Genomic DNA, 23,876 nt, shown 5'->3' with positions numbered 1-23,876 from the left:
CCTCAGCTATTTGCTCCATCTTTGACTGGGCTGTACTGTGCCTTTTAAGACAAAATGGCCATTAGTAGAAGGGGAGTAAAAGATAAAAAAAGAAACAAATGAAGCTTTTAGATGCTTTCTGCAACTTTTTGTCATTAGCTGATAAGCTCAGCTTTCCACAGTACAGTGTTGATGTACCCTACACACATTAGTTGCCAGTAAATGTCTTCTATTAGGCCGATGGTGATAAGGTTCCTGACAAGTTCAGCTACAGTTTACAGTGGTGTAGTTAATTAAAACTGTTACATCTAATAATTATTTATTAAAGGGTTAGAGTTAGTTAATATAATTATTAACTATTAAATAATGATTTTAAATATATATATATATATATATACACTGGCGTCTAAAAATAATGTACAGATTTTGCTCTTATGGAAATAAATTGGTACTTTTATTCACCAAAGTGGCATTCAACTGATCACAATTTATAGTCAGGATATTAATAACATGAAACATTACTATTACAATTTGAAAAAAAAATGCAGAACTTCTTAAACTACTTCAAAGAGTTCTCATCAAAAAATCCTCCACATGTAGCAATGACAGCTTTGCAGATCTTTGGCATTCTAGCTGTCAGTTTGTCCAGATACTCAGGTGACATTTCACCCCACACTTCCTGTAGCAGTTACCATAGGTGTGGCTGTCTTGTCGGGCACTTCTCACGCACCTTACAGTCTAGCTGATCCCACTAAAATTCAATGGGGTTAAGATCCATAACACTCTTTTCCAATTATCTGTTGTCCAATGTCTGTGTTTCTTTTTCCACTCGAAACTTTTATTTTCTTTTTTTTCAAAAGTGGCTTTTTCTTTGCAATTCTTCCCATAAGGCCTGCACCCCTGAGTCTGTTGTACATGAAACTGGTGTTGAGCTGTTAGAATTCAATGATGCTGTCAGCGGAGGACACGTGAGGCATCTATTTCTCAAACTAGAGACTCTGATGTACTTATCCTCTTGTTTAGTTGTACATCTGGCCTTCCATGTCTCTTTCTGTCCTTGTTAGAGCCAGTTGTCCTTTGAAGACTGTAGTGTACACCATTGTATGAAATCTTCAGTTTTTTGGCAATTTCAAGCACTGTATAGCCTTCATTCTTTAAAACAATGATTGACTGATGAGTTTCTAGAGAAAGCTGTTTGTTTTTGCCATTTTTGACCTAATATTGACCTTAAGACGTGCCAGTCTATTGCAAACTGTGGAAACTCAAAAACAAACACAGAGACAATGTTAAGCTTTATTTAATGTGAACCAAATAGCTTTCAACTGTGTTTGATATAATGGCAGGTGATTTTCTAGTACCAAATTAGCAAGTTAGCATGAATACTCAAGGATAATGTGTTGGAGTGATGGCTGCTAGAAATGGAGCTTGTCTAGGTTTGATCAAAAATGACTTTTGTCAAATAGTGATGGTGCTGTACGATCAGTTGAATGCCACTTTGGCAATAAAAGTACCAATTACCTTCCGAAACAGCAAAATCTGTACAATATTCCAAACTTTTGGCCACCAGTGTACATTAAATACTTTATTATATTTTTACCTTCTATAGCTGTTACACAATCTCCCAACAAAGGTGCTGATACAATATGTTACAGTGTGCTAAGATACCAGTTATGAGAGTTGTACTGATTTGTAGCATCATTATGCAGAAGAAATACTGAACGTTCCTACAATGTTGATGTGAAAAAATAATATGAGCTCTGGTAAATTAGTTGACTTATAAGTGAAATGTGTGTTTTCAAACAGGTTTCCCTGAACATTCCCTCACATCTTTCATTGGTCGAAAATCAGACAGTGCTGCACAAATATCACACCATTGGTTGAGTCAGTTGCTATGCCGGGATGCTTGTAATGCTAAAAAAAACAGAGCAATATTTTGATAACTCAACAGGGGGAAATCGTCCTATAAATGGATTACTTATAGTTGTCTCTGCATATGAAGTTGGGATATGAAAAAGTATATTAATGTTGAAAAATGTTTACACTTTAATTACTTTAAATCTGTCTTCAGTTGTCTGTGTCTTAAAAGGATAGTTCACCCAAAAATGAAAATTCTTTCATCATTTACTCACCCTCATGCCATCCCAGATGTGTATAACTTTCATTCTTGAAGACAAAAGAAGATTTTTAGAAGAATATCTCTAAAGATATTATATAATATATTATATCTTCAGAAGGGTTATATATATATTCACAAAATAAATATGGAGATTTATAGTAAAAAATAATAAAAATATTAATCTGTTTCTCACCCACATTGATTGAGTCGCTTTAGAAGACATACTGTATTTTAAACCACCATCATATGGAGTACTTTTATGCTGCCTTTATGTGATTTCTGGAGCTTGAAAGATCTGTTCACCATTCACTTGCATATATGGACCTACAGAGCTGAGATATTCTTCTAAAAATATATATATATATATATTTGTATGTACAGCAAAATAAAGATTGTCATGCACATCTGGGATGAGTAAATGATGAGTGAATTTTCATTTTTTGGTGAACTATCCCTTTAAGTTTGTTGTTTTAAACAGTTATAATCCTATATTATATTCCATTGTTCAGCAGTTGTTATTTTGGGATTTTCAAGCTCTGTTACTGAAAATGAAATAATTGACCATATGAATCATAAAATGATGCAAGAGGTCTTGTATTATTTTCAGCAATTGTGTGCATGGCAGTGATGCATACAGTACAGAAAAACAGCTTGCAAAACCCCCTTGGGTAGATAAGAGAATGAATTCAAAAGTATTGTTTTGTTGTAAAAAACAAAAGCTTCAGAGATTTTATATATAGAAGGACACTAATGAGGTTTCTTAAAAGAGTATTTTTGAAGTATGTTTTAGAAGGTACAGTTATGGTCTCCAACTATATGATTATCTGTAAAAACTAATGATGTCAATCAGAAATATTCTGCTCTTACCACAGGTCCGACACAGAAAATGCTGGCCACTGCCACGGCCATGGACTTCTTCCAGCACTTTGTCCCTGATAATGCCATCCATAACATGGTGACCCAAACCAACATGTATGCCAAGAAGTACCAGGAGCGCTTTGGAAGTGATGAAGGATGGACCAATGTGACATTAGCTGAGATGAAGGCCTTTCTGGGCTTCGTTACCTCTACCGGCGTGAACCGCTGCGAGTCAGTACTGAGCATCTGGAGCAGTGGATTCTTCAGTAACCGCAGCATCGCACTCAAAATGAGCCAGGCACGCTTTGAGAAGATCCTCAAATACTTCCACATCGTAGCCTTCCGTTCAAGTCAAGGTGGCAATCAGGGCCTATATAAGATCCAACCTTTCCTGGACTCATTGCAGCAGAGCTTCGGCTCTACCTTCCGGCCCTCACAGACACAGGTATAGAGCTAAAGACACAACAGACCATAAATTACCTGATCAATTACAAACTCCACATATACACAAGCAAAACTGTCATGCACTCCTTATGGATGAATATCTCTTGATATACCAGTGTCAGGTTAGAGGGTGTGCTACTGTGGGAGTGTTGTCTTGAAGTAGCAGATTTCTTATTTACCCTTTAAGCTCAGATGGGCTCACTGTATTTATTTTTCTTTTTTAAATATTAATAACTACATTATTGACCAAAACAAAATAGGTATAATTTTAAAGCTTAGAAGCTGTACTTTCCAATACATGCAGGCATTATGTCCAAAACTGAACAAGTGCTTTGAAATGCGCAGACAAATCAGAAGTGTTCTAAAACATTCATTTCTAAAAAAACAATTGCACTGTACATATTATTGCAACTCGTTCCGTGCTATGCAAACCTTTAGTTAGTGTTGTGTTTGCATGTGTAATTAGTTCTTATTTACAATTATTATGTTTTATTTGTTTGGAGAGTATTTTGAACACTTGGAGACATTTTTGGACACTATGATAAATAATTTTTGTAATGCGATAACTTTTGATTGATTTGTCACATCAACACAAAATTCAGGTACAGTTGACATGATTGGGAAATGTTTTTCGGAGCCACCCTATTTTCATCCAGAGATATATAATGTCAAATCAGAAAGATAAGAAATAAAGTACATTTTTGGGAAATTGTTATATGATTTTTCAGCAGATTCTTAGGTTGAGAGTATCAGAATGTATCATAATCTATTTCATTACATTTTTGAAAGTTTTCTTAACTATGATGCCAAACACTTGACCCTCCTTGTTCTTTTTTTTTTTTGTCGAGTTATACACCTTTAATTGTGGATATGCTACTGAAACAGAAAATCTTTAAACACACCCGCAGAGCTTAAAGGTTTAATGCAAATGTCACCATGTTATATTCATATTCAAATTAATCTAATTTACAGCCATTTAGACTAGGGGTTCTCAACCTTTTGCAAGCTGGGCCCCCCCAAAGCTGGTTCATTGCAGTTGGGGCCCCAGTGCCCCCCCCCGCCCCACCCCTTATTGTTGTTATTATTATTATTATTATTATTATTATTATTATTGGCAGTAGCACCAGACTTCTAATGTGAGCTTGCAGGCATTATTATTATTATTATGAGTAGTAGTAGGCCTATCATCATAATTATGTGAGGTTACATGCTTTATTGTTGTTATTATTATTATTATTATTATCATCATCAGTAGGCCTATTATCATTACTAGGCTATTGCTATAATTGGGAATTGGCACCAGATATTAATTTATGCTTTATTATTGTTATTATTACTAGGCCTAATAGTAGGCATCATCTGCATTTTTTACAGAAGCTTGCTGGTAGGTGATGTTAATGTGAGACCTGAGCCTGCTTTGCCTTGCAAAGATCCTCAATTCTTGGCTCAATGTTTGATAAACATAGCCTCAAATCATCCTCGATTTGTGCACGATTGCGGTATTTCGTTTTGAGTGCAGTCATTTTTGAGAATCCTGCCTCACACAAATATGTCGACGCGAAAGGAAGGAGAATCTTCAAGGCGACGTCACAGAGTTCAGGGTATTCCTGCATCAATGCTGCCCAGAATGACGAAAGAGGGCCGGAGCTAAAGAGTTCCTTCAGTCTACTGTCACTCTTCAGCTCGAACCCACGCAAAAGAGCGATAATCCTCTTTAAAGTACGTTGCAAACTGTTTTCTCATTGCTGACAGGTGCTCAGACGCTGCTTGAAATAGGGAGGAGAAATCGTGTGACGTGCCTGCATCAGTGATAAAGTCTGCAAGGCTGGGGAACATGTTGCAGTTCCCTCGACTGATGCGGCCATGCCAGAGGTCTAGTTTTTGTGTGAAGGCGTGCACTTTGTCTGCAAGGAGCAGAATATGAGTTTCGCGGCCTTGCAAAGACAGGTTGAAATCAAACAAATGAGCGCCGTTTTCTAAAGTCTATGAGCGCAGCACACACAAATAAACTAAATTGACATACTGCAGTTAAATTTCAAAATGTGGTGTTTTTATATTTATAACATTTGAATACAGTTCAGCAACATACATCACACGACCTGACGACCAAGAGAGCTGACAATTGACCATCACTTAATTTACCATCACCTCACGATTGAAAATGTGACACTGATTTCACATGACAGTTCAACAAACAAGTTAATAATATTAAGTCGATAATATATACGTTAATAATTAAGTTAAGTATATTATTAAGTTAATAATATACATTTTAGACGAAACAATGACTGTTTTGGTTTATTTTAGCAGCGAAAATAGATCCGATGAATCCAAACAAAGATCACAGCAGCCATAGCACATCTCACAGCAATACTCAATCGTGTTTTGAATGATTCAGTGTTGTGAACGAATCGGTTGAGTCAAAGATTGAATGACCCATTCACAAACATCTGTCTCATTCTTGATGAATCGGCCGTTTGAACGAATCGTTTGAATGAACGACTCAATGACTCGCTTAATGAAACCGCTTATGCTTATCACCTGCATTTGCGCTCGCTATCGACAAACCAATCAAATTTGTTCAAAACTTTTTTTTTTTAAATCAGTCCAAACACATTTTAATTTTTATTCAGGAGTTATGTATATACAAAACTATAACTTTTTATGACAGTAGTTTAGTGATAAAAAAAAATGTGCCCCAAAATTTTTTTTCTCCATTTTTTTTTCCCTTCCATCGTAGCCTACTCGTGCCCCCCCGGGAGAGTGGGGGGCGCGCCCCACCGGTTGAGAACCATTGATTTAGACTGATCTAAATATTTCATAGTTTAAATACTAATTATTAAAAAATTATTATTTAGACTTTGGCAGTGAATATAAACCTTCATGTTTATAGAGGTCTATCAGTTATGAAGGAAAATGCTAAGACAAAATTCAGTTATTAGACAACCCCACAGGCACAGTTTGGTATATTTTAAGACTTATATGATGTTTGAGGATGCTATTTCCTTAAAAAAAAAAAAAACTTTCAGCATCCAGCATGAATGCGATGTAATTTCTGTTACACAATCCTTTGCTGAAAAACTGTACATGTAAAAGAACATTTGGACTTCTTAACTGACCCATAAAGCACACTGCCTGAGGGCATGTGACGAGATTGCAAGCTCTCCCAAATACAGCAGAACATGTTCTGATTTAAACCCCAAACCTCCTTTATGCTGGCACAGAAATGAAATATGTTTACTAATCCTAGTTTATATAAGTTAATAGTGAGAAGACCACATACCGGAACACATTTAGAATGAGTTTGTGCTATAAGTGTGGTGCAATTATTGGCTCAGATAAAGTAACTCTTCATCATTCTGTTTCTTTAATACCCCCAATTCTCAAAATGACAATAATCATGCACTCATCTTGATGTGTTTACACATAAAGTATATCAGGCTAACATCAGGTACTTTACTATTTAAATGAAAAGAGCACTTAACAAGTGAGTACAGCCATGCCAACATGTTTTTTCTGTCTTCTCTGTTTCTTTCTTTTTATTTATTTATGTCCTTTTTTTTTATTAGTTTAAAATAAAATAAAGTCAAGTTTTAAAATGTAATATTGAATAGGGGCTAGAATTTGATTTGTCCATTATTCAGTGAGAGTAGACCACATGTATTACATTCAATGGGGGGAAAATCTTTATATAAAATTGTTGTCACCTGACATATTACACAGTTTAGCAATCAGTATGAATCATTCACAGGGTGTATTGTATCTTGGCACATTCATCTTTTAAATGGCTCCCAGAGATTATTCGTTAAAAAACTTGCAGTATGATATATCTCCCTGACGTTCATGGCCAGCAGGACATAGAGGCTAATATAAATACACTGGAATGCAAATATTTTGAAATGTAGTCTGTTATTTCAGTGCATTTAATGAAGAGACCCAGTTTCTCACAAAGCACATTCAAAATATTTGCATATTTTTTGGATTCTTCTGACAAGTAAACCTGGGTGCCCTCTACAAAGCTCCACAAAGTTTTTTTTTTTTTTGTTTAGAGCTTTGCCTAAATTCGATTCAAACATCATTGATGTTGATATTTGGCCTTTGTAAAGAATTCTAATTCACTTTTCATGTTTAGTGCTAATTAAAGTCCTATGAACTCCCACCCTTTTAAAACCTTCTTAATTGCTGTTTCTACTGAACTACTCTTTTGGGACATGTTTAGTTTCTTAAGTAAATTGGATAATCTGGAATGCTTAAAATAGTAAATTATCCATTCTTCATTTCCATTTATTCCAGGGTTGTCTTTACACTTGCTTATTAACTTGCCATTTTTATCAATACATTCTAATGAAACGACTTCAGTCCTTCAACCCCCACATCATAGTTTTACATTATCTAGCTCATGTGTTAAGCCCTTGTGTGACCCATCTCAGAGACAGCCCTTCAAGAAACTTGCCTACCATGAGCAATCTAAACACCATCTGTGTCTCTCAGCTTTCCTAGTGCCATGATGATATAACCTTGAAAAGGTGTTCTGTGCCAACCAGTCCACTTCGACTGCCACAGTGTGGATTTGATTCTTTATCCCCCACTGGCAATCAATCAGGCAATCAGAACAGCCACTCAGTGCCATAACTGTCTAGCTATGAGAGAGGGAGTTCACTGCCACTGTAGATCATTTGTATAATACAAATGATCAATTTGTAGTTGATAAGGTTTTCTGAGTAGTTGTTACCAAATTGCTATGCAGTTGCTAGGGCATGCTAGGTTGTTGCTAGGGTATTCTGGGTGGTTTCTAGTTTAGCCCAAGACAAAATAGCCCAACCCCAAATCTCTGTGATAGTATGGTTCCAAAACTTGGGCCCCTCCTTCAATGTAAGTCTATGGGAGTTTTTGCCTGTTTTACTGCCCGACATGTGAAAATCATAAATCTGATCGCTTGGAACAAAACATTGCACACATCTCGTCAACAAGCCACACGATTTGAGGTGTCATTCATTTCTGTATGTCGCAGGAGCATGCAGTGAAATTGAATACTTAGGGTGACCATAAATATGAACACTAGTTTTAGATGCTTGGTTTAGAAATTACTGTTAAAAATAAATAAATGTGTTTTTATCTTTAGAGAAACAAAACTGGTTATACCAGACTTGACCTAACACCTTTTTTTTCTCCAGATACTGAAAGATTCCAGTATGCATCTCCTGAAGGCAACATCAGTTTTTTTTTTACAAATTTGCAAATGTGCAATGATGCATTTGCAGGTGCTATCATGTTGGCATTTTCAAGTAAGGCATGTTGCTTTCTCTTAGGTCCTCCATGAACCCTTTATTGATGAGGACCCTGTTTTCATTACCACATGTACAGAGAGAGAGCTGCGTAAGAGGAAGAAGAGGAAGTTTAGCCTGTGGGTGCGACAGTGCAGTTCCACTGGTTTCATCTGTCAGGTGAATGCACACACGTTACTTCTGGGCCAGCACAAGAGGATGTTTGCTAATATCTCATAAAGCACTTATTCACTGCCCTACAGCTGTTAAATGTTTACTATTGAGAATGTCATCAAAAGTATGATGCTGAAATTGGAGTTTGTTGCTGTTAGATCATTGATGGTTGGTGACCCTGGGCTTGTTTTCAATTTATTGTAAAAATGTAATTACTGATAATGGCTTACAACCCTAGTTGTAAGCCATTATCAGCCAATGTTCTCAGATGCTTTAACGGTTGCCTTATTTTCGAATGAATTTGTTTAAATAAATTAAAGATTGAAGAGAGCAGGAAGAGCATCCAGCATAAAACCAAGTCAAGGTGCCAAGTCAACTATGCGAATCACGGATGGTCCGCTGTGGTGACCCCTAACGTGAGCAGCTGAAAGAAGAAGAAGGAGAAGAATAAGGACTGAAGGGAGCCAGGTTACTGGTTGGAAATGATAAAATATGATTTATGGAGTCAACAAAGAAATCAAAGCCCAGGCCACTTAACATAATTGCACTCTTGTCTTGGTCTTTGCTATTAAAGAAAATAACTGCTGCTGTGTGCCTGGGGAGTGGGCAAGTCTAGTAGTGTAGTCTTGGGCATACGTTGACATATGCCCACCTATCTTTCTTAGGATTTTGCAAATACTTACCTGAAATAATTGATGATACATAATATGGCTGAATTTTCCAATTTACTAACGTGATGCCGCAGCACCGTTGAGTGAATTGTGTGTTTGTTTATATTTATATATAATGTATTATTAACATTTTCCAAACAAAGCTTTCCACAGTATAAAGATAGAAATGCACTAAAATAGCACCAATTCAAGTAACATTAAACATTTCCCAAAGTCTAAGTGGGAGTTTGAATATTGAAAGAACTATTCCCCACATAGGTTGCATGTTCATTTCAATGGGCATTAAATCTCTCAAACTGTCTTCCTCCACAATATTAATCAGTCAGCAAACATTGGCTATCCGCTTTGTTGCAGCAATCATGAAGCCATGTTCATGATTCATGTCAGCATCAAGCGCCGCTTTGAACTCCATATTAAATTTTTTTGCAGCCAAAAACGTCCCATTCTGCGTTTTGGTGATAAGTTAAGACTTTGTGTGCTTCTGTGGTAATTAAAATGTTCCTTACTAATGCTGAAAAATGCTTGATTTCTATCACAAGTTCCATCTGGACTTCCCCATCACTTTGTTACTGACACTGAATCACTGTTGTGTGTGTCTGTGGTGTGTGTCTGTGGTATGTGCATCAGTGTAAGGACTCTGGGTGGACACATAGCAAAGGTTCATCCCTTACAACTAGTGTTTATGCTGGTTTATGTTGTTTTAACGGTTGTATTTTTCATACGATGACAGTTAATGGTGAGTCTATCAAGCTCCAAAATTGATAAAATACACCATAAAAGCACAACAAACGTTGTCCCCATGAATTCTGAGCTGTATTCAAAGTCTTCTAGAGCAATAAGATAACTTTGTGTGAGCAACTGACTGAAATTTATGTTGTTATTTTTTGCAAAATTGTACCCACTGCAGAAGATTTGTCACGTGGAAGCTTTGACATTTAAAGGAATAGATCAACCAAAAATACAAATTCTCTCATAAGTTACTCACCCTCATGCCATTCCAGATGTATATGACTTCCTTTCTTCAGCAGAACACATTTGAAGAAAAATAGAAAAATATCCAAGCTCAGTAGGTCCTTATAATTGATGTGGATGGTAACACGATTTTTGATGCTCCAAAAAACACAGACAATCAGCATTTACGTCATTATCAGCATTAGCCCTCTCTTGAACGTGCATACTGCTGCTTACTGGACATGATGCTTTATCGTTAAAAAGTACATAAATATCGATCGTATCGCTTTATAAGACATTCATTTAAACTGTGGATGATGTTAAAGCTGATTGTCTGCTTTTTGGTTCATCAAAAATTCACATGCATTATAAGTACCTACTGAGCTGAGTTATTTTTCTTCAAATGTGTTTTGCTCAAGAAAGAAAGTCATATACATCTGTGATAGCATGAGGGTGAGTATTTTAGCATTTTAAGTGAACTATCCCTTTAATTCAAGTCCATCTTCATATTAAAAAATGTCACATTGAGGGACTGTACAGTACTATATAAAAGAGCTGTGTGAAGACTCTTCAAAAGTTATCCTTTTGTGTTTCACTGATACAGGTTTGAAATTACATGAGGATGAGTAAATAATGACAGAATTTTCAGTTTTGGTTTAACTATTCCTTTAATCTTTAAACTCTGTCTTTTCTTCATTCTAGATCAGTGTCCACCTAAAGGAGGGCCCTGGTCTGGATGGTTTGGACACCCTGAAGAATAAACCTCAGCTTCACAGTTTGGTGGCCAAGCAGCTCTGTCAGAACCTGTCTGGACGTAATGCTATCATCTTCACTGGACCAAGCATCACAAGTCTAAATTTGTTTCAGGAATTTGAGAAACAAGGTAGGTACTGATCTCACAGTTTTTTAACTTCAGTACCTACCTCTCTCATGAGTTTTTAATTACAAAGTGACAGCATACTGTGGCAAGCAATAAATTGCGAGAGTGAGAAGAAGTTGACCTTGAATTCTGACTAAAAAGCATGTGGCATGCTCATATATTGTATGAATGCCTCCAGCTGGGCAGGAAGAAGTGAATGCACAGTTAACACAGCTTGAGTGTGTTACAGTTGGCCAAGAGCAAGTTTAACTCTCTCTCTACATTTGAATCTAATATTTTGTCTGTACATTATCACACATATCCAGGTCTTGTAGAAGAACATCTTATCTTTTCTGACATTTTTACCCCAGCTGGGATAATCATGCAGATTAACACAAGACCCCTTCGTATGTGCCCTGAGTTCCACAGATATTTGCATTTCTTATGTTGTGTGATTAAATTAATTGCTGGGGAATCTCCAAAATCTCCAAAAGCCACTTTATTGCGAAATAAATGGAAAACATGGTCCTTAGTAAATTCAACAAGACATTCTACATTTTGTTCATTAAAGAACCCATGAAATCAAAAATGTATACCATGTCTATTAGCTTTTAACCATCTACTGTTTATGCAAGTGTGCTTTTATGCAACGCTCCACCTCCCTCACCAGTTCCAGCTCCTTACCCCCAGTGAGGTGACATTCCACGTCCCTAGAGCTAGCCTTTGCTGCCCGGGTCTGGTCCGTCGAGGCCCACGGCCTTCACTGCCACCCATATGGCAGCGCACCCGACTCCTGCGGTTTCTCCAATGGGTGGTGGGCCCAAGGGATGTAGAGGGGGGTTTCACGTTGCTTCTTCGGGCTGTGCCCGGCCGGGCTCTGTGACAAGCCCGGCCACCAGGCGCTCGCTGACGAGCCCTCCATCTGGGCTTGGCTCCAGACAGCGGTACCGGGCTTCCTCCGGGCAGGGTAACTCCTGCTCTTGCCGTTTTTTCCATGGAGTCTTTGTGAACGATTCTTAGTCTGGCCCCTCACCTGAGACCACTTTGCCTTGGGAGACCCTACCAGGAGCACCTGGCTCCAGACAACACAGCCCTCAGGATCATAAGGGCACACAAACCTCTCCACCACAATAAGGTGCTGGTTCCCGGAGAGGCAAAAGTTATAGCAGTATATAAATAATTTATCATAGTGTTAAAAAACATCTCCACGTGTCCAAAAGCATGTAAATGATCAGAACGGATTATCTGTTTCTGAATTCTGATTTGATAATAATTCCTATATGCATTGGAAATTAGAGCTACTAAGCTTTCAAACAATACCTATTTTGTGTTGGTCAAACTGTAGTTATTAATATTTTGAATATTTTATTATTGCTGGCCGGCAGGTCCATCAGAGCTTAAAGGGTTAATGATTATGTCCCACCCAAATGTCCCATTTCAGTAGTAAATACATTGCACAGGAAAAAAGATTATGCTCATCAAGTGAATTCTTGTGGTTTTTAAACAAGAATATACTGTAGAAGGAAAGAATCTTCAAGGAAAGACTGGTCACACAACTGTCCTCTTTTCCTTGCTGGGAAGATGAATATGAGTAATCATCATATCTCAATCAAACTGCATTCACATAACTGTAGCATCTGGCAGAGCTGTGGACACATCTGTTCACAGCTTCACAAATGAAACATTCAGTCCCAACTAGGATCTATTCTAAAAAGGACCTCTATTCATGTGATCACTGTTTATAACTGTGTACATTATTCAGTTTAATTTAAAAAATTTTTTTGTCATTAACAATTTTTATATTGATTCCAAATCTCAAACAGCACTTGGAAACAAAGAATCAACTTTTATCAATATATGCCCCCCCACCTCCCGTCACCCAACATACATCCCAGTGGTCAGACATTGAATAACAACAAACACACCTATAAACAGACAGTTCAAAGAAAATACTCGATGACAAAAAATTTTACAAAAAAAAAAGGATTCCACATATGAATTAATTATATAAAGTATATTTAATCTAAACTGTCCCTCTCCACTGCTCCTCCCTGGCAACCCTCAAGGAAGGCCAAATAAGTGCCCCACTTCTTGCCATAAGCATCCAAGCTGCCCAGCCATAATATTTTTGAAAGCCGCCACTTTGCCCAAGAATCACCTTCCTGCCCATCATCACGCTGGTAAGGACCCAGTTTTTTATGTGTTTGTCCCCTACATAATACCAGACCCATCACCCAAAATACAAAGTCTGGGGCAGAATAAGTGCTCAAGACCTCACAGACATAACTCTGAACCCTCGACCAAAACTCTTGAATCTTAGTACAGAACCAGAAAACGCTATGTCCCCATTCTCCAACTGGCATCGCCAGCCAGTAGGTGTGTATTTAAGGCCAAGCCTATACAATCTAGAGGGAGTCCAATAAAAACGATGCAGTATATTAAATTAAATGAGGCGAACCCTTGCATCCCTAGACATAGATTACATTTTTTTTTAAATCCTACATCATTCCTCATCCTCCAGTACTAAATTCAAGTCTCTCTCCCATAACTTCTTAAAATTTTTTAAAACCCCATCCCCTAGGCTCTGAATTAGCCAGGAATAGTATGCTGAAGCCTCGTGACCATTTCCAAAGCAGCAAGCACCATCTCAAGAGTGTCTGCCACTTTAGGGGGGTACACCCAAAGGTGGTAAAAAGTAGATGGGTCAGCTGTAAGTACCTGAATAATTTAGATTGAGAATCCCAAACCACTATATAATATTTTAAAAGGATCTCTCCGCTCCATTTTCATACAGATCACCCAGTGTAGCAACTCCCTTCTCAATCCATTCTGTCCAGCAGAAAGGGGACTTGTTAATGCACAATTTAGGGTTTAACCAAATACTTGCGGCAATGTTCAGGTAAATGTCCAACATGAACGCACAGGAAACATTTATCCACACTAAATGCATGTGTGAGATATCTGGATGTGTCTTTACTTCTCTGAGCAGCTTGGTAGAAAGACTTTGCAATGGCAAGATAGGGGCAAAGACCTCCTATTCAATAAAGAGCCAGGGAGGGGTTCTCTCAGGTAGAAGTGACCAATGCGCAAAATGTCTGAGACCAAAAGCATAATTGTAAAACCTAATCTTGGGGAGACCTAACCTACCTTTGTCAATTGGCCAGTGTAACTTATTAAAATGCATCCAAGGATGTTTACCATTACAGATAAAGGATTTAGCTATACTATCAAATTGTTTAAAATAAAAGAGGGGGACTTCAATGGGGAGAGACTGTAGTAGGTTTTTGGAATTTTGGAATACAATTCAGTTTTATAACATTAACCTTCCCAGTCATAAATAAATGTAGAGAAGCCCACCTTTCCACATCACTCGAAAACCTTTTTATTAAAGGGCCAACATTAACTCCCAAATAAAATACCCAAATACTTAATGCCGTTTGGGCCACTGAAAAGCCTTTACCTGGCAGTACGCTGTCAGAGACAAAGCTTCGGATTTAGACCAATTATCTCTGTATCCTTCAAATTTAGAAAAGGAATTAATAATACTGTGGAGGCAAGGTATAGATCTAGAAGGGTTGGAGATGAATAATAATATTAATCTGCCTACCTCCTGCCATCACCCCTGGAAAATCATCTTCCTTTCTTATCTCTGCTGCTAATGGTTCCAGAGCAAGACATGACAATAATAGGGAAAGAGGGCAACCCTGCCGGGTACCGCTATCCAGAGTAATATAATCTGAAATTAATACATTTGTTTGTACCGCCACTAAAGGGTGTCTATAAAGCAGTGGTTCTCAACCAGTGGGTCGCGCCCCCCCCCCGGCGGGGCGTGGACACTCTCCCGGGACACTCTCTCCAGGCCTACTGTGCTCAACAAACAGCGGGTGCTGCAGTGAGCCCCTCTCCCGTCCAAAAGCACTCACAGGCGGTCAGTCTCTCAGTAGCCTCGCGCAGCAGTCAGAGCAGAGAGGAGACACACACCCCTCCGCGTCCAGGCTGCAAATGAATCGCGCATGCGCATGGCCGCCGCCGTTCCCGCCCTGGCTTACAGAGCGGGGTATAAATGTAAATGTTCACTCACTCTCACACAAAAATAAATCACTGCATTTAAATTGACTCACGACATAGCTTTCCATTCACTCTAGTCTAGTCTCTTGCCAAGTTCGCTTGTGCCAGCTCTCGCTAGTCTTATCAATCTCAATTTACATAGGCCTTTACTACAAAACCTCAACATTCTTTTTAAAGACTAAACCCACAAACATTCTTTTTTAAGATTAGATCAAATCTCAGCCCTAGCCAGTATTTTTTTTTTAACTGCTAGGCAGTAGCTACACTTAGCTAAAACTACCCACACGACTAAGACACACACACACACACACACACACACACACACACACACACACACACTGACGAGGACTACAATCGTTAAGTATTAAAATAAAATCTGAATTGTCTGCAAAATAATTATTTTGTTCGTTTAATTAAAGATTGTGCCTAAGTCCCGACTGATTAGCCCCTGATACGTCTCTCAACATACTGCCTAAACTTCATTGAAAACACATAAAAATGGAGAAATTTCTTGTGAGGACCAACAAGCCAACCGACGCACCACCAGCTGCAAAAAAGCTTCGAAGGTACGATGAAGCATACCTGCAATTTGGGTTTACAGTCACGGCTGATCTGAGACCTCAGTGTGTCGTGTGTGCCGAGGTGCTGGCAAACGACAGTATGAAGCCCTGCAAATTAAAAAGGCACCTCGAAACAAAGCATGCTGGCATTAAAAATAAACCAGCTGAATATTTTAAAAGAAAGCTTGATGGCCTCCATCAGCAACAGGCAACCATTTCAGTGCACAGCACTGTGTCTAAACAGTGTTTGGAGGCATCGTATGTAGTGGCCAAAAGGATCGGTAAACTGGGTAAACCGCATACAATCGCCGAGACTCTCATTTTGCCGGCAGCGCAAGACGTGCAGAATAATGATAGGCTTATAGTGCAGCAGCCAAACTCGGTGCAGTACCACTGTCCAATGACACAGTCGCTAGGAGAATTGTAGACATGTCCAATGATATCAGAGAGCAACTGATAGAGTTCGTAAAAAGAGTCCTTACTACGCGCTGCAGCTGGACAAATCCACTGATATTGCTGGGCAGGCACAGCTCCTCACCTATGTCAGGTATCTGCGGGACAAGGCGATTGAGGAGGATGTCCTGTTTTGCCGGCCTCTTCAGTCGCACACTACAGGAGAAGCCATTTTCAATGTCCTTGATATTTTTATCCAAGAAAATGGTTTGGCTTGGGACCGATGCGTTGGCCTATGCACGGATGGTGCGCAGGCAATGACGGGGCGTGAGCGTGGCCTAGCTGCTCGCGTTCAGCAAGTAGCTCCACTTGTGAAATGGACACATTGCATGGTCCATCGCAAAGCACTAGCTTCGCGATGGACCAATTCCGTGAAATTAATAAATCTCATCAAATCACGGCCGCTAAACTCTCGCTTGTTTGGGGTCCTCTGCCAGGAGATGGGGTCAGGGCACGAACAGCTGCTTCTGCACACTGAAGTTCGCTGGCTCTCCAGGGGGCGGGCGTTACAGCGGTTGTATGAGCTGCGAGAGGAGGTGAGGTGGTTTTTGACAGAAATCAAATCAGATCTGGCGAAGCATCTGGATGACACTATGTGGCTTGCGTCTCTGTCCTATTTGGTCGATATATTTGACCGCTTGAATGGCCTCAACCTGTCTTTGCAAGGCCGCGAAACTCATATTTTGCTCCTTGCAGACAAAGTGCACGCCTTCACACAAAAACTAGACCTCTGGCATGGCCGCATCAGTCGAGGGAACTGCGACATGTTCCCCAGCCTTGCAGACTTTATCACTGATGCAGGCACGTCACACGATTTCTCCTCCCTATTTCAATCAGCGTCTGAGCACCTGTCAGCAATGAGAAAACAGTTTGCAACGTACTTTAAAGAGGATTATCGCTCTTTTGCGTGGGTTCGAGCTGAAGAGTGACAGTAGACTGAAGGAACTCTTTAGCTCCTGCCCTCTTTCGTCATTCTGGGCAGCATTGATGCAGGAATACCCTGAACTCTGTGATGTCGCCTTGAAGATTCTCCTTCCTTTCGCGTCGACATATTTGTGTGAGGCAGGATTCTCAAAAATGACTGCACTCAAAACGAAATACCGCAATCGTGCACAAATCGAGGATGATTTGAGGCTATGTTTATCAAACATTGAGCCAAGAATTGAGGATCTTTGCAAGGCAAAGCAGGCTCAGGTCTCACATTAACATCACCTACCAGCAAGCTTCTGTAAAAAATGCAGATGATGCCTACTATTAGGCCTAGTAATAATAACAATAATAAAGCATAAATTAATATCAGAGGTCTGGTGCCAATTCCCAATTATAGCAATAGCCTAGTAATGATAATAGGCCTACTGATGATGGTAATAATAATAATAATAATAATAATAATAATAATAACAACAATAGTAAAGCATGTAACCTCATATAATTATATAGCAATAGCCTAGTAATGATGATAGGCCTACTACTACTCATAATAATAATAATAATGCCTGCAAACTCACATTAGAAGTCTGGTGCTACTGCCAATTATAATAATAATAATAATAACAACAATAAAGCATGGGGCGGGGCGGGGGGCACTGGGGTCCCAACTGCAATGAACCAGCTTTGGGGGGGCCCAGCTTGCAAAAGGTTGAGAACCCCTGCTATAAAGTAACCTAATCCATCCAATAAACATACTCCCAAACCCATATATTTCCAAAATAGTAAAAAGAGTCCCATTCTATCATATCAAATGCCTTTTCGGCGTCAAGTGAGATGGCTGCGACCGGAGTCTGATCATTCAGCCCAGAATAAAACCCACCAATTTTTGACAATATTTTAACGTCTAGCTGGATCAGGGAAATTGAACAGTAACTCTTACAATCGCTTGGATCTTGGTCCTTTTCAAGAATCAGACTGATCAAGGCTTGCATCAGGGTTGGCGGAAGCTTTCCATTTTTTTATGATTCTGTATAGACTTATAACAAAAGTGGAGCCAGTTCTATAGCATAAGATCTAAAAAAAAAAAGATCATAAGATCTCAGCCGTAAAGCCATTTGGCCCCAGAGCCTTGCCTGTAGGCAAGGCCTTAATTACCTCACCAGGCTCCTCTAAGGTTATCTCAGAATCAAGATAATGTTTTTGCCCAGTCGTCAATTTATGGATTTCTAATGGTTCCACAAAATTTCTAATAACTTCATCAGTAGACAAAGACGTGGAACTATAGAGATCAAGATATAATACTTTAAAAGCATTATTAATATCAATGGCCGAGTTAAGAATTTCACCACCAGCAGATTTTACTGAGGAAATGGTAGAAAAAGAGTCTCTCTGCTTTATATATCTAGCCAAAATCTTCCTGCTTTGTCCCTTGACTCAAAGTATGACTGTCTTGCCCTGAATAACCACAACTCCAGCTTCTGTGACAAAATAGTATTATATCTGTATTTCAATTGGGTCAGTTCTCTGAGGCCTTCAGATGACATTCGGCGCTTCAGCTCTGCCTTAGCACTTTTAGTTTTCCCTTCCATATCCCAAGTTCTCGTGCTTTGGATTTTTTGATGAATGAGGCATACTGTATGATCCGACCCCTAAGAACTACCTTAAGTGCCTCCCAAGCCATACACACAGAGGATACTGAGGACCAGTTGGTCTCCATATAAACACTGATGTCAGCCTTTAACATTTGTTGGAAATCAGGATTTTGCAAAAGGTATACATTAAAGCGCCAACAATATGATTTATTTTTCTCCATATGTGGCCTGAGACTAAGATGTTTCCAATTGAGCAATCAACAACAGATGAAATAGATTAAAAAATCTGTTCTAAAATAAATCTTATGGACTGATGAGAAAAATTTATTGTCCCTACCAGATGGGTTTAAAAGTCTCCAAATATCTGTAAGACCAAGATTTTTACACATCCTGTGAAGCGTCCGTGTTGCTTTAGGGGGCTTACACACATTTGCTTCAATATGATCAAGGACTGAGTCCATCAAAAGATTAAAGACTCCTCCCAATATTAAATCATGATTGGTGCCAGCGGCTTGCAACATCCCTTCAAGATCTATAAAAAAAAGCCCTGTTCATCAACGTTAGGTGCATAAATATTATCCAAAACAACCTTTGCCCCTAAATTTCTGCTAAAACAATTATGACTCTGTGACAGGGCGGAGGGCGGGGCCGGGTTGTGATTTTACACACCCAGTCCCTTATCAGGCTAATCAAGCCTCCGAGAGGGATAAAGGCTAACTGCGGATGGTGGTGCAACAGAGAGAGAACGTTTACGGTCAGCTGTCTGTCCTATGTGTGTGTTTGTGTCTTTTGGTTTATTTCTTCTTGAAACTATTATTTATATTGTCAAGCTGGTTCTCGCCTCCTCCTTTCTGTTGAACTACCTTACACTGGTGCCGAAGACACGGAAGGAGTGAGGGATATGCGGTAGTGTAGATCTCGCCGCTACCATCAACCCCAACAGAGCAGCCGCGGCCGTCTTCCGGGGGACAGAGGAGCTCGGCCGCCTGGAAGTGGAGGAATTCGCCGCCGATCGCGAGGGAGAAGGGGATCCTAGCCGACTGCCTGGAGCAGTCAGGTGTGCTGCCAGGGGCGGAGGAGACCCCTATCAACCGCTGAAACATGGTGGGGTCTGAGACCGCTGACCGTGAGCTGGGAGGGCTCACTGCTGACCACCTGGAGCAGGAGAACCGCTGCCAGGGGTGGGGTAGACCCCTTCTGTTCCCCGAGAACGTGGCGGGGCGTTCCGTCCGCCAGGGAGGCGAGGCTGTACTGGAGGAGTGGCCGAGGACCAAGCTACCGCAGTATCAGAGAAGTAATGCACTGTTACAGGGAGTACCTCCCTATTTTTCATTATTGTTTCCCTCCCCCTGTCCCCTCCCAGATTCAGGAAGGCGGGGATGACCTGTCAGCAGACGGGACTTAAGGCACACCTCCCTCAGGGAAAGGGGGGGTGAATGTCATGCTGGGGGCTCCCCTGCCTGAGAGAATGAGTGAGGAATGTGACAGGGCGGGGCTGGGTCGTGATTTTACACATCCGGTCCTTTATCAGGCTAATCAAGCCTGCGGATATGGGCTGACTGTGGACAGTGGTGCGACAGAGAGAGAGCGTTTACGGGCAGCTGTCCTTCCAATGTCTGTGTTTGTGTCTTTTGGATTATTTCTTCATTAATCTATTATTTATATTGTCAAGTCGGTTCTCGTCTCCTCATTTCCATTGAACTGCCTTACAGACTCTTCCTAATTAATCTTTAATCTGTTTGAGATATTTGACTTGTAGATATATATTTATCAATTGAATGGCTCTCCTGCTCTTACTCGAGCCAGCACTAAAGAAAAAATGCCCACCCCATATCTTCCCAAATTTTTTCAGCTTCCTGCTGGAAAAGATTCATTTCTTGAAGAAAGGCTATATCATATTTCTTTAATTTAAGAAAATAAATAACCTTCCTTCTTTTTATGTGGTGCCCAAACCCATTCACATTCCACGTGGAGAGAGACAATGCACTCCTATTAACATTTCACATTTTGACATATTAGAAAAACTAGACTGTGTGTAAAAAATTACATTATAAAGATCACATTCCAACATTAGTGCAACAGTCAAACAAAACAAAACAAACAAACAAACAGAAAAAAGAAAAACATGTGCATGACAACGCCAACCAGCGTCTATCCCTCTAAACTCAAACAGTCCATGTAAGCCCCCGCGATTGCTCAAGTCCGGTGCTTCTATACAAATTTTGTGAGACAGAATTACATAACAGAAGAAAATCTATAAAATAATCTCCTTCCAATAGCCAGAATAACCACAAAGAATGTGTAGATTTGTCTGCATAACTGTCCCAAAGGTGTGTTCCTCCACAAAACAAACTCCAGCCTCCAGCGGAACCAGCACAAAAACAATGTTCAGTGTTCACTGAACAGTCAAACCAATGTTCAGTGTTCACTGAACAGTCAAACCAATGTTCAGTGAGCCAGCTGTTCATGAGTGCAGCAAATGACCTAATCCTTCCAATGCCCTGCAAAAAATACTCCACAAAACAAACTCCAGACAAAAGGAGGTATAAACCCAAAGAACAGATTTATACACATACTGTCCTGAATTAGTGTTATTCCACAAAACAAACTCCTGCTGCTAGGCAGAATCAACACAAAAAAAAAAAAAAAACAGGTGCCCAGTTTCCTCAGACGGTCAAGTGAATGTTCAGTAAGTCAGGTCCACTTGGCTGCAAAGCGAGCGCCCCACAATGACTTACTCATTCCACTGACTTTAAGGACATTGCTTGTTGTGGGCATGTATATATTTTGTGGCCATCCATAGTATCTATTCTCAATTTGGCCAGGAACATCAGTGCAAAAGTGACCTTCCATTGATGTAAGAGTTTCTTGCATTCCTTGAATCCATCACGTTTCTCTCTTGTTGAATTTGCAAAGTCTGGGAACAAGAAATTGCTGTAGTTCTTCCAAGAAAACGTTCCTTTACTCCTCGATTTTCGCAACACGAAATCTTTATCAGATGATCTCAGAAACGTGCCCAGAATTGATCGGGGATTGTAGCCGTCCATGGATCTCCGAGCCTGCACCCTGTGAGCACACTCAATTTCCAGACTCCGTAAGAGCTCATCTAGGAATTTCCCCATATCTCTGCCTTCTTCATTCTCAGGAATTCAAACAATTCGGACGTTGTTTTGCCGATTACGATTCTCAAGGTCTTCCAACTTTTCCCAGACGCGCTGCAAATCTGCCTTGGTCGCTAGTGGGTTAGCTGCTAATTCCCTCTCCGATGACTCCAGATAATCGATCCATTTCTTGATGTCCCACATTCCTGTAACCAACTCGGAGAATTTCGTCTCCATGGCAGTGATTGATCGACGTATTACAGCAAGATCCTCCAAGTCAGCAACGACCTTCGCCAGTATTGCCAACATGCTGTTGCTGCTGAATCTCTCCCACTGCACCGTCCAAACAGATTTCCTGGTCTGCTGCCTTGTCAGGGGTACCAGCTTGAGCACATAAGTGTCTTTTAATATCTCCAGAGCCCGAGGAATTTGAATTCTTTGACATATTGACTTCATTGAACTGTTATGGAACAGGGTGTATCAAATCTCGGTTTATGACACAAAAGTATTAAAAACTAGCAAACTGCTCAGAGCTCACTGTTCACACGTCCGGCCCTCACATGGCGCCGCAGGACTCCAGTTTAATTTTATTTTATTATAGTATAGTATAGTTTATTATGTTAATATAATATAATATAGTATATAATAGTATACTAATTAATTTAGCATATAAATAAACAAATATATTTTATAATATTATATTATAAAAACATTAAGCAGCATTTTTTACTTGTTTTACAGTAAATATATAAAAAAGTCCTTAAAACAATATACACTGACTTACAAAGCAAAATGGTTTAAGATAACAATAATATGTTTACAGATAATATTTAATGAATTCTTTCATTAATATTAATATTTTTTTTTCCTTATCCAATAGGCAAATTGTTGTTTCTTGTGTTAAGATTGGAGTTATAGATTTAACCACTGAAGTCTTATGGATCTCTGGGATGGCATGAGGGTGTGTAAATTATGAGAGAATTTTAATTTTTGGGTGAACTATCCCTTTAAAACATGATAAACAACTTACCAAGTCTTAGTATCTTATGTAATCTTGCTTCTTAAGTACATTTTTCTTGTAATAAGGATGTTTAGATATTTTACCGGAAACAAGACAAAAATATCGATTGAGAAAATGACTTTTTGCAGTATACTGTCCAAAATCTTCACGTTGCAGTCAAATCTCCTACCGTGAGTCCAGATTTTGGTGAACACTTGCTGTGCCTTTCAGTGAATACTGTGGGCTGAACATCCATTCTCAGTCTCCACTAAAGATGGAGTTGTTATTTCACTGGATTATATAATCATCACCTTATCTCTCCTGCAGGGATCTACTGCTGTGGGCTGCTGAGTACCAGGAAGAGTGATTGCACCAGTCTTCCTCAGTCTATGCTGATCAATACAGAGGCCCCACAACAACGTGGCCAGTCTCGCATTAAGATGAGAGGCAATATGTCCATAATCAACTGGTACAACAAAGGCAACTTCAGATTCCTCACCAATGCCTACTCTCCCTCCAAAGAAGGTAAAGAAAACACACTGAGGACAAGCCATTCATGAAACACATTAGTTAATAATGGAAGGTAACATGCGTGCAAGGATATTTTGAGCATATTGCAATGTACATGCAATGCATACTAGACTGACAGTTCTTTAAAAGCCTTCAACCAAACCACAGTGTGTGCACAATGCCTCTTAGGGAGTGTTATACTATAAGAGTCTGAGCTGAGATTGGTTTTAGACTGATGTGGATTAGTTGGATATCAAGCACATCACAGGATTATGGAAAGGCAAAGTCTCATGGTATTGCACTGGTATTGACTTATGATCCATTCAGTTTACATGAAAAATATCTG

General features: G+C 39.5%; 1 protein-coding gene across 1 annotated transcript in view; it reads left to right on the top strand.

Moving 5' to 3' along the window:
- The window catches only part of LOC127661035 (piggyBac transposable element-derived protein 5-like), a 36,796-nt gene that overhangs the window by 7,754 nt on the left and 5,166 nt on the right, over window positions 1-23,876 (top strand). Inside the window, exons 2-5 of the mRNA XM_052151581.1 lie at window positions 2,968-3,398; window positions 8,707-8,841; window positions 11,160-11,340; window positions 23,348-23,545. Of these exons, the coding sequence (XP_052007541.1) occupies window positions 2,968-3,398; window positions 8,707-8,841; window positions 11,160-11,340; window positions 23,348-23,545 (945 nt within the window). The remainder of the gene's footprint in view (window positions 1-2,967; window positions 3,399-8,706; window positions 8,842-11,159; window positions 11,341-23,347; window positions 23,546-23,876) is intronic.

This window comes from Xyrauchen texanus, chromosome 20 (genome assembly GCF_025860055.1).
Source record: "Xyrauchen texanus isolate HMW12.3.18 chromosome 20, RBS_HiC_50CHRs, whole genome shotgun sequence".
In the NCBI taxonomy this organism is placed as follows: Eukaryota; Metazoa; Chordata; class Actinopteri; order Cypriniformes; family Catostomidae; genus Xyrauchen; species Xyrauchen texanus.
The sequence above is the reverse complement of the archived record's forward strand: the minus strand, read 5'-3'. Positions and strand labels throughout refer to the sequence as shown.